The following is an 11,496-nucleotide window of genomic DNA, read 5'->3' as shown; positions in this document are numbered from 1 at the left end:
AGTTCCGGACATCCCAAAGTGTACGACAGCGCCTCCGCACCCAGGAGCAGGGCAAAGCAGACAAGCAACTCGAACTCCACAGAGAAGCAAACGGCGGGACGCAGGGACAACGAGCGCAGCGACCAAAACGTGAAAACACTGGCAACAAAACGCGCATCGGGAGCGAGTTGCGCAGCCGCAACAGGCTGGGCGGAGCCGAGCGCGGGGGTGGGGCTGACCCAGGTTTTGCGCCTGCGCAGGCCGCTCAAACCCTTTGGCGGGTTTTTTTCTCTGGCTGCTGGGTTCCGCTCTCCTCACGGAAAAGCCTGGTGGTAGCTTTTTGGAAACAGCACCCTCCCACCCCACCCCAGAGAACAACCTGTCGAGATTTCTACGCTTTCCGTTCGGAAAGCTTCTACGCTTCCACTCTGTTTTTAAGTAGGTGTTTCTCTGTAGCTGACGGCTAGACCTGACAGCCTGAGGCCATTTGGGCCCTTCCAGTCTCAGGCCCTGGAGGGAGAAGGTGAAACTCGTTCTGCACGTCGACCTCACTCCCGGGGCTTCTACGGTCGGGTCGGAGCTGGGCGGGCCAGGCCCCGGCCCCTTCTGGGTCGCCATGTCCGTGTCCACCCAGCAGCTGGCGGAGGAGTTGCAGATCTTCGGCCTGGACTGCGAGGACGTTCTCATTGAGAAACGTGAGTCCAGCGTCCCCGCTGCCTACGTAGGACCGAAGGAGGTCGCTTGCCAGTGTCCCCGCCTTCCGTCGGCAGCCTCGGTGGCTGGGAGAGTTGAGATCTGGGACCTGCGAATTCGAAAAGCTCCTGGGGTGGTGCGTCGGGTCCCAAGTCAAAAAATATGAATGTACCAGGGCATGGTGACACACGCCTGTAATCCCAGCATTGGGAGGCTGAGACAGGAGGATCACGGGGGATTCCAGACCAGCCTGGGCTACACATTGAGAGCCGGTCTCAAAAAACAGAAGTATAAACGTGAGGCTTCTGCAGTGGAATTGAGACGTGCTAGGCCCCGACGGCATCTCCTCCACATGTAGATATTGGTGAAGCCCTGATGACAAATCGACAGACTTGGGGTTTTTGAAATGAAGTTTTTGTTCTTGACTCTTCCATTACTTTAACTCTGCTGACCCATCACTTCTCTCAGCAGAGATATGGGAGGTCTGCCCATATATAGATCCCTTGAGGCGGGATCCTAAAGTTGAATGTTAGGTTGTTTCTAGATGTTTCTAGATGGAGGAAGAGAGACTAGGAAAGCTAATTGCCTGGGCTGAGGGTGACCCCATATCTGCCTGGGAGTCCATGCTCCATGCTCCGACATACTGGGCCGTGTAGTCCAGTGGTGAGGAGTTACTGGAAACAAGAGACTTGGGAGCTGCAGAAGTTCTCAGTTTTAGACTTGGGATGTATTGCACCTGCCTTACCCACTTATCCCAATACTTTGTTTTTGTTTTTGTTTTGTGGTGCTGGGGATGAAACTCAGGCCCTAATATATGCTGGGCAAGTACTCCATTATTGAGCTACATTCTCAGCCCAGAACTTCTTATATTCAATATAAAACCAGAATTGGCCAGGGATTTAGCTCAGTGGTACAGCTCCTGCCTTGCAAGCCCAAGGTCCTGAGTTCCAACCCTGATACTGCAAAAACAAAACAATAGAAAACCAGAGTATAAACATGTTAATTCATGATGAGAAATTCCTTTCAGAGACCAGAAGACTAAGGCTTTATGGACACTTAAGGGGAATAGGCCCTCTTTTCTTACAAGACTTAAATGAGAAACCTTGGTCACAGAAATTTATTTGGAAAGCCAGTTAATGTGCCTCACATTCATGTCATATTTTCCTGGTCTATTCACTCTGCATCTGCTACGTGCCCTTTCTTTCTTTCTTTCTTTCTTCCTTCCTTCCTTCCTTCCTTCCTTCCTTCCTTCTTTCTTTTCTTCTTTCCTTTTCCCCCTTTAACATCCTGAGAAAAACAGAAGCATTAGGAGGAAGCTTCCATCAGCTACCAACATTACTCTCAACAGTCTGCATGTGTGGCAAATATAGCACCTAGACTTTTACTGCAATGAAGTTCAGTAACTCCTGGCAAAAGCCAAACCTTCCACCCGAGTCCTTAAATGTCATTTCTTCTCACCTACCTCAGGACATCACTCCAGTAAGTCTCTCTTAGATATTTCTACTTTTCTCTCTCCAAGATTTTTTTTCCTACGGGCCAGGGATTTAGCTCAGTATTGGTGTGCCTGGGGAGTTGAATCCCCAGTACCAGAGGAAAAAGAAAAAAAGGATTTTCTTTTCCTTAAATAGTATAGAAATGTGGTTCTTGCTCCTGCCTTTAAAATTTCTCAGTTGACACACTTTCCCTGGCATTCTCTGCTTCCCAATTACAGCAAAAGAATTGTCTACACTTGTCATCACATGTTTCCTCATTAAATCCCTTTCAATAAACTTTTTTGCCCCCTATCAATTCACTGAAACTGCTAGCTATCAAGGTAACTAGTGACTGTCACCTTGTCAAGGTCAGAGACAAATTTTCAGGCTTCCCCCTGCTTTATTAGCAGCATCTGACACTGTCCATCATTTTTTTTGGTTTTTTGAGACAGGGTCTCACTATGTAGTTGGGACTGACCTGGAACTCACTATGTAGCCCAGGCTGGTCTTGAACTCACAGCGAATCCTCCTGCCTCAGCCTCCCAAGTGCTGGGATTACAGATGTGTACCACGACGCCCAACTCTGCCACCATTTCTAGTTATGCATCAGCCCTGTTTTATCACCACTTCTCAGGCTTTGCAGATTCATCCTCATCCTAATGTCTGAGTGCCCCAAAGCTCGGGTCTGAGATCGCTTCTTGCCAGATTGATGATCTCACCTGGCTTTATATCCCACGTATCTGCTGAGATCTCCAAATTTCTGTCTCAGCCTAGACTGCTGTCTTGAGTACAGGCTGGTCTGTCTAACTGCCTACTTCATATCTCCAGTTGAACTGGCATCTCAGAGTGTAGATCTAAAGCTCTTCCCTCTCCTCAGAGTAGCTCCTCCAACTCTTTCCTTCATCTCATGTAATAGAACCCCAGCCTTGTAGATGATCAAGCCAAAAACATCAGCATCACCTTCAACTTCTGTTTTTCTCAGTCACAAATCCCCTGGCTTTACCCTCAGCATGTGTCCTATTGAGAGTCCTGTGACCTCTCACCACCCCCACTTCCACCATCTTGACCTCTGTCATCTCTCCCCTGATCCTGCTAAAATTCTTCTCATTGCTCCTGTGTATTCTGCCCCATCCCCTTCATTCTGTGCCTAACACAGCAGCCAAGGATCCTGTTCAGTGGAGATCAGATTGCCCTGTCTGTTCTGTCCAAAACACTAGAAGTTCTCTATGTTGTGTAGAGTGCTGGCCAAGGTGAATATAGTGACCAGCAATCTGCACCCCTCCACCCTTCCAGCCCCTCTTGTTTCCAGCTCACTGCACTCCAGCCACCGTGGCCTTGTTGATCCTGTGCCTCCCTTGCACTCTTTCTCTACCTGGAAGTTCTTTCTCTTGCTTTTTTTGGGGGGGCTACCGGAAATCTAACTCAGGACCTTGTGCTTGCCATGCAGATACGTGCCACTGAGCTAAAATCCCAGACCCTGGAAGCTCTTTCTCTAAACACTGCTTGGCTCACTCTTTCCCTTCCTTCAAGTTCTCAGATGTCACCTTCTCACAGAGGCTTTCCTTAATCACTGTATTTAAAGTTGCTAAGCATTTCCCAGCTTCCTAATTCCTCTCCCAGCTTTCTTTTTTGTTGTTTCTTTTTTTGTTGGTTTGTTGTTTTTTGAGACAGGGTCTCACTGTTCAGTTCAGGCCATCCTTGAACTCACCATGTAGCTCAGACTGGTCTCGAACTTGCAGTGATCCTCCTGCCTCAGCCTCTTCAATGCTGGGATTACAGGCTGCACCACAAACACCCACCTTGCTGCTTAATTTTTCTACATAGCACATTTCATTATCTAATATACTATATATTTTGTTTGTTTTGTCTCCCACAATAGTAAGCTTCCTATGAACATGGATTGTTCTCTGTTTGCTACTGTATTCCCAGAGTCTAGAATAATGCCTGGCACTAGTAAATGCTGAGTAAATATTGATTGGATAAATAGAGAATTATTTTTTGCTTCTCAGGATGAAAGCTGAAGAAATGAGAGCAAGGCCTTACTTGTCCAATTTCCCTTCCTACAGTGGCAGAGCTTTGTATTCTGTATGGGCAGAACGAGGAAGGAGTGGTAGGCGAGCTGATAGCTTTCTGCACCAGCACAGGCAAAGCTTCCCTTACCTCAGAGATCCTGAAGACATTTGAGCATGAGGTAAGAACAGGACAAAGCAGCTGATAAGGGAGGTGTGCGATATGTGGGCCTAGGAACCAGACCTAGATTCAGGCCCAATGTGAGCTTGGACAAACGAGCCTGTCTGTCAAGGGTTCTAGCAATCTATATTTTTATGATTGTTCTCATAATTAGAATGAATATAGAGCTGTGCCCAGTAAGTGGTAGCTCTTGACCAAGTAACTGGAGTTATTAGAATTATTATTTTCAAGCTGGGCGTGGTGGTGCACGCCTGTAATTCCAGCACTCAGGAGGCTGAGGCAGGAGGATCGCTGTGAGTTCGAGACCAGCCTGGGCTACATAGTGAGTTCCAGGTCAGTCTCAACTACGTAGTGAGACCCTGTCTCAAAAAAACCAAAAAAAAAAAAAAGAAAGAAAGAATTGTTATTTTTGATTATACTTTGAGTGCCTGCTGTTATCTCAAAGCTGTGGAGAATGCCTCCCTATGACCAGACTATGGAATAATATATTCACTCTCTTCTCTTTCTCAGATTTTGAGCAAGAGATTGTCCAAAACATGGCCCAGTGCCACCAAGGACAGTGGACATGCAGGAGCTAGAGACATTATTTCTATCCAAGAGCTGTATCCTTTTCTGCTGGTGACCTATGCACCAAGCTACATATTGTGTTATAATTGTTTTTCTACAGTTGCTTTTTTATTATTTTAAAAGAAATGATAAAGATTACTTCATATTCATATTTCTTATTTAATCATCCCATGCCTTAGGTTCATACTGTTTTCCTTAACTAATATTTTTAGAATTGAAGTTGAGGAAGAAGAGGAGATTCTTTTGAACTCTTACACGACACCCTCTAAGGTAAATAGACAGTGTTTGAAGATTGAATTCTACTGGTAGCATTTTAAAAAATATCGCTGGGCATGGTGGCACACACCTGTGAGCCCACCACTCAGGAGGCTGAGGTAGGAGAGTTGCCACAAGTTCGAGATCAGCCTGGGCTCCACAGTGAGTTCAAAGCCAGCCTGTGCTGGGCAGAGTGAGAACTGACTCCAAACTCCATCTTTCCCCTCAAAAAACCCATAAAACAAAATATACACCTCCCTGCTCACAATTCGCATCCTGCTCCAGAGTACATGGGGTCTGGCTGAGCTCATTCTGCACTCACTACTTCTCTTCACCCCTCCTCTGCTCTGTCACACCGGCCTCCTTGCTGTCTTCAGACAGGCCAGGCCTGTAGCCACCTTGTTGGGGCAAACTCGGCTCTCCTCGGCTGCCTCTTCCTTGGTTTATTTTGCTGCACAAGGATCGGGGACAGCAGCCAGCTTCATACCCACTTCTCTGTTTGGTCCGTGGAGGGTCCTGGAGGGCAGAGACTGTACTTTGCTGCTGTCTCCCTGTTGCCTGCCCCTCAGTAGTTGTTCAGCTACTCCTATTTATTAGAAGAACCTTTTCAAGAAACAGTTTGAGAAAATTATAAAAACCATAAGATGCAATAATTCTTTCTAATAAGAATCTCTCCTGAGGGGACTTGGGGCTGTACTGCAGTGGTAGATTTCATGCTTAGCATACACGGTGCCCTGGGTTCTGGCCCCAGTGCCTCTAGAAAGTTCTCTTCTGAGGACCAGGGATTTAGTTTAGTGGCACTGTGGATGCCTTGCAAGCACAAGGTCCTGAGTTTGATCCCCAGTACCAAAAAAAAAAAAAAAAAAACTCACCTGAGGAAATCCAAATTATGAGGATAAATTGTCTGCACGAGGATATGCATTTCAGCATTATTTATAATCACCAAAATCACAAATAACTGTAACCCAGCAGCAGAGAAGTAGTTAGATAAATTCTTATGCAACAGTCAAATAACTACTAAAAAGTATAACGATTATAAGCCAGACATGCTGGCACATGCCTAAAATCCCAACAGTTAGAAGGCTGAGGCAGGAGGATCGCTGTGAGTTCGAGACCAGCCCTGGGTTACATAGTTCCAGGGCAGTCTGAACTACATAGTGAGACCCTGTCTCAAAAAAACAAAACAAAACAAAACAAAAAAAGCTTAAAGATTGTAACAAGGAAATGTGTTCACAGCTAACAGCATGAACTGAATTGGACAGGAACAAAATCAAATTCAATGGTTAGATTCAATGTTCACCTTATGGGAAAATTGATTTTGGTTTCTCTGGAAAGAATTAAATTTGTGAACCAAGGTACCACTGTACTTCAGTTTTACATTTAAACTAGATTATAGCTACTACAGTTTGTATCCTTTTAAAACTGGAAAAATATTGAAATAATGTCAATATTAAAAGATGGTTACTATATAAAGGAAGTAGCAGAAGAGTGTTTTTTAAAAATCTAGTTTCCAGCTGGGCATGGTGGTACACGCCTGTAATCCCAGCACTTGGGAGGCTGAGGCAGGAGGATCACTGTGAATTCAAAACCAGCCTGGGCTACATAGTAAGTTCCAGGTCAGTCTCAACTACATAGTGAGACTCTGCCTCAAAAAACCAAAATAAATAAATAAATAAATAAATAAATAAATATCTAGTGTCCATTGCAGCTCCTTCATAGTGGTTTTTGAGTATGTCCCACAGGGTCTGCCTGTGGGCACATGGTGGCATAGCTTAAACCTGCCGTGAGGGGGAGCTCTTGGGTAGAAAAAGGTTCTGCAAAGGCAAGGATTTTTTGTGTTTCCTGTTACTATTATCCTAGACTTGGAGAAGGCCTGAGTCTCTGGATTTCATCCTCTGTGCTGGGCTTATCTTGGGATTCTTGTTGCTGAGCCAAAAACCCCAGAAGTGACCAGCAGTGAGGTGTTCACTAACTATTCTCCAAGTATGAGCTCAACTGTGTTATCTGCCTGGAGTCATTCCCGTATTTAATTTGGAAAATGTGTGGTAGACTTGGCCAAAAGAAGTGTAACGTGGTCCCATCCCTTCTCAGGGAAAAATATGTGCACACAGGTCAGAGCCATATGCCTTTTGAAACCAGATCTGTTCTGAAGCAGAGAGGGGCAGAATGTGAGCATGTGTGAGATTGGTCAGGACAGTGCCTACCTGGTGATCCTTTTTGGGAAATGATTGCTTTTTTCATTATTGCCTTCAAATCAGGAGAGTAAGTTGATGAATACTGGACTGTAGTTGAAGATTTTTTTCCAGGGTTATGCTTGCAAGATGGGGGCCTTAAGAGAACCAACCCAGTCCTGTCCTGTGCCTTTCATTTGGGTGCCATTTGACCTCTTCCTCCTAAGGAACTTCACCCTTCATTAGCAACTTGGGTCCAAAGTGACTGGGACTTTGTCTTGTTTGTTTCTAGGGTTCTCAGAAGCGAGCTATTACTACCCCAGAGACTCCTAGAACGAAGAGGAGTGTGTCTGTCCCCAGCCCGCATCAGCTCCTCTCACCCTCAAGTTTCTCTCCAAGGTAGGGATCATCATCAACTCTGGGCCTGTGCAGCCCCTGCTCCCTGGCTGGCTGATGGGCTGACTTCAGAGTAACTCATTAACCAGGAGGAGGTGGGTTCCGGGTGAATTGGCTGGAAAGCCTGTCACCCTCTGGCTTCCCAGCTTTCTCTTCCTTTGTGGAGAATTACTGTTTTGTACAGTAATTAAAGAAACCCACCTTCCACCCACTTTTCTAGGCTTGATTTCCTATATCAGGCGCTGATATCTTTTATTCAAAACAACCTGTCTATTCAGAAGCCTAGGAGTCATGTGAGTGTTGCCTGTGAGGTGAAAGAGACTTTCACCCGCTTCTGTTAATTCGTGCTTTATTGGGTTTCTTTCTCCTTTTCAAAATTTGAAGGTTTTGTTTTGTTTTGTTTTGTTTTTAAAGAAAACTACACATCTTTGTTCCTAATGTTGTGTAACCTGTTTCTTTTTCTTCACTCGGGTTACGACTAGGTTTTGAGAGCTTTCTTGTCACTGAATCTACACTGGCTTAATTGATATTTTATTCCAGCTCACTACTGCATATAATTGGTGATTTTTTTTTTTTAATCTGTAAATGATACGTCTTATGTTAGAGAATCCCATATTGGTGTTTGGCCAAGAAGAAGTGTTTACAGGTCCTGCCATATCAGTACCAGCGATGTTAACCATTAAACAGACTAACTTCCAGGAGTCATTTCTAGACTATCTTAACCAGAAGTTTTTCAGCTGTATCACCTTACAAAGACAGTGACAGAAGCTCTATACTCATTCAAGATGAGTGGTCAGTGCATTTTTGTTTGTTTTGTTTTTGTTTTTTTGAGACAGGGTCTCGGTATGTAGTTCAGGCTGGCCTTGAGCTTACTATGTAGTCCAGGCTGGTCTTGATCTAACAGTGATCCTCCTGCCTCAGCCTCCAGAGTGCTAGGATTACAGCTGTGCCCCACCACGCCCAGCTTTGATCAGTGGATTTTGAAGAACCGTTTGATTTACTCTGATCCACTACTGCTTTAGAGAGATTTCAAATTGCTTTCTGAAGACAGCTTTCTAGATTCCTGAGAGCATCTTTGTTTTGGAGGGTGCTTTGTTGTTTTGGTTTGGTTTTTTGAGACTGGGTCTTGCTACGTAGTGCAGGCTGGCCTGGAACTCACTAGGTATCCCAGATTGGCCTCAATGAAACTCACAGCAATGCTCCTGCCTCAGTCCCCTGAGTGCTGAGATTGCAGGCGTTTGCTCCATACCTGGCAACTGAGGGCATCTTTGAAAGACAGTGAATAGTAGTGGGTCTCTTAGGTATGGCGTCACCATTACAGGGGTGACACTTTCTGAACCCAAGATCCTCTGCAACCTGCAGATCTGTTTACACTGGGCCCCTGAGCATCCGATTGCGTTAAAGGGCTCACCGTCCCATGGAGCCTCACAGGGAGGAGCTCAGAGAAGTCGGCGCTATGCAGCCTTGTCATTTTTTTAGTATATGTGCTGCCGAAGCGAGCTCGTCATTTTTTAATGTACACTAATAAAGCTGACATCAGAAACTGGTTTTGTGATTTATGAAGTAACGTGTAAATTACTCAGTAGAGGCAGCTCTGGAGATAGAGATAATTAGCTGAGCTCACTTTCTGGAGCCTCCGTCTGGAAAGAAGGAAGGGTGGCGTCAGTTGCAGCGGTGCCCCGCATGGAACTGGTTCTGCAGAGTTTCACACATTAAAGGAAGCATCTTTTAAATAGACCTCTCTGTACACGATGTTCACAAGCGAAGGATTAGAGGCAGCCAGGCAAGTCAGCGGCAGCCATGTGTTCCTGGCGGTGTAATTCACTCGCGAGGCAATGGAAATAGGAGGCCTTGTCGGTTGAGCCTCAGTGCACGGGAATGTTTGGTCACTCGCTGGCTGTGAATTCATCACATCCCCACCTCCAGCCTGAGGAGGGTTGATTGATTTTAACTTCATTTCCTTGTTTCTATCTTGAACTATTTTGTGAATTTTATATGTGCTTAGACACTTTTAATTTATCCACAATTCTAGGCTCAGGTGGTGTCCTAATGTTGGCATTTCATAAGAAGAAAGAAAAATTATACTTGAAGCTTGCTTTTCATTCCATTCAGAGTTTAGGTTTTGTGTGTCTTTGTTTAGTTGTAATGCCAAGAGAATGACAACCTTTTTAAACATGTTCCTGTCTTTACACTCTCTAAACACGTTTGGTATTCCTCTTTGGCCTGGTATTCCTCAGCCTTTCATTCCTGAAATTCCTGAAGGGTCCCAGTCTGTCCGATCTCATTATGCTGACCAGATTTATTAAGCCATATTGCTTTTTCTCCACTCCTTCTTTCCAAATGGTAACTTTATTTTGTTCCTCTCTCTCTTTAGCTATGAACACAATAATATTAATCTGTTTTGCTTCTAATTAGCGCTACTCCCTCCCAGAAATACAACTCAAGAAATAACCGAGGAGAGGTGGTTACCACCTTCGGCTCAGCACAGGGGGTGTCTTGGTCGGGGAGAGGAGGAGCTGGAAACATCAGCCTGAAGGTGGTGGGGTATCCGGAGCCTCTGACTAGCAGCTACAAATCCATGTTTCAGAAGCTCCCAGACATCCGAGAAGGTGATTGCTGTTCCCTTTGAAATTATGTTGGCTGTAAAACCCCCTGGAAGTATTAGAGTAAGTAGCCAGGTCCAAGGCTGCCTTTGAATCCATAGGTTGTAGGTTGCTCGGTGTCCTCGTGCATTCTTAGTCAGTGAGGGACAGTGGGGGACCCTGGCAGTGATCCTCCTGAGTCCCATCACTTTGCTGAAGAAAAAGCACATAACAGTCCCAGTAATGAAAACTTGAACTATTTGAAGGGAGTCAACCTAACATTAAGGACATTTTATAGCTTGTTCCTTAAGCCCTCTCCAGTTCATCTTTGACTTCCCCAAAATGCGTGTGGTGACCTGAGTTAAGGGAAGGCACAGGGCTGACTCCCCTGGACTGCGTAGCATGATCTCCTGTGGCCAAGTGGAAACCAAATTTAGCCACTAAATATGGGGAAACCAACTAAGGCTTTAGAAGGTTTCAACTCGCACCACCTCTGCCCTGTAACATGACTGTGTGATATTTTACCACATGCTGTATTTTCTCTTCTTCACAAGTAAAATGTCTTAAACACAACACTTTTTCACCTCTTGGATTGCAGTTCTGACCTGGAAGATAGAAGAACTTGGCAGCAAACTCAAGGAACATTACAAGATTGAGGCCTTTACTCCTCTTCTAGTCCCAGCACAAGTAAGAGTTGTTCCCAAAATTTTTGTTAATTAATATTACATTTAGAAATCAGTGGTGAAGAGACATCCTTTTCCATTTCTTCTGTTTCCTAGTTAGAACATTTGGCTTGGTTGAATTTGGTAAAATGTGTCCTTCTGAAGAAAGACTTAGAAGCACTCCCTGGTTTTGTGAGCAGAAAGTTATTTTCTTGGGCCAGGGATTTAGTTCAGTGATGCCACTGCCTGCCTCGCAAGTGCAAGGTCCCGAGTTCAATCCCCCATACCAAAAAAACAAAAGAAAGTTATTTTCTTCCTACTTGGATTAGGCTCTTGCACATAAGCAAATACTGAAGGCCTCACTGCCCTTGGTGGCAGGGCCAAATACCCAAAAGAGTGTTCCTTCAGATAGAAGGCATCCAGGATGAGGACAGAGCAGGCCAGGGGTTTCCAAGGTCTTGTGACCTGCCGATCTCTGTCACTGTAGATCCATGGTGACAGTGGCATCTTTTTTTTTTTTTTTTTTTTT

General features: G+C 45.1%; 1 protein-coding gene across 1 annotated transcript in view; it reads left to right on the top strand.

Annotated features, from left to right (window-relative positions):
• Window positions 1-249: 249 nt before the first annotated feature.
• Window positions 250-11,496, top strand: part of Pola2 (DNA polymerase alpha 2, accessory subunit) — a 24,422-nt gene continuing 13,175 nt past the window's right edge. The window contains exons 1-7 of the mRNA XM_010635996.3: window positions 250-674; window positions 4,211-4,335; window positions 4,845-4,936; window positions 5,114-5,171; window positions 7,620-7,726; window positions 10,139-10,332; window positions 10,904-10,992. Of these exons, the coding sequence (XP_010634298.1) occupies window positions 596-674; window positions 4,211-4,335; window positions 4,845-4,936; window positions 5,114-5,171; window positions 7,620-7,726; window positions 10,139-10,332; window positions 10,904-10,992 (744 nt within the window). The 5' untranslated portion in view covers window positions 250-595. The remainder of the gene's footprint in view (window positions 675-4,210; window positions 4,336-4,844; window positions 4,937-5,113; window positions 5,172-7,619; window positions 7,727-10,138; window positions 10,333-10,903; window positions 10,993-11,496) is intronic.

This window comes from Fukomys damarensis, unplaced genomic scaffold (genome assembly GCF_012274545.1).
Source record: "Fukomys damarensis isolate Sample0158 unplaced genomic scaffold, DMR_v1.0_HiC HiC_scaffold_27, whole genome shotgun sequence".
In the NCBI taxonomy this organism is placed as follows: Eukaryota; Metazoa; Chordata; class Mammalia; order Rodentia; family Bathyergidae; genus Fukomys; species Fukomys damarensis.
Note: the sequence above shows the minus strand (reverse complement) of the source record. Positions and strands in the feature narration are given on the sequence as shown.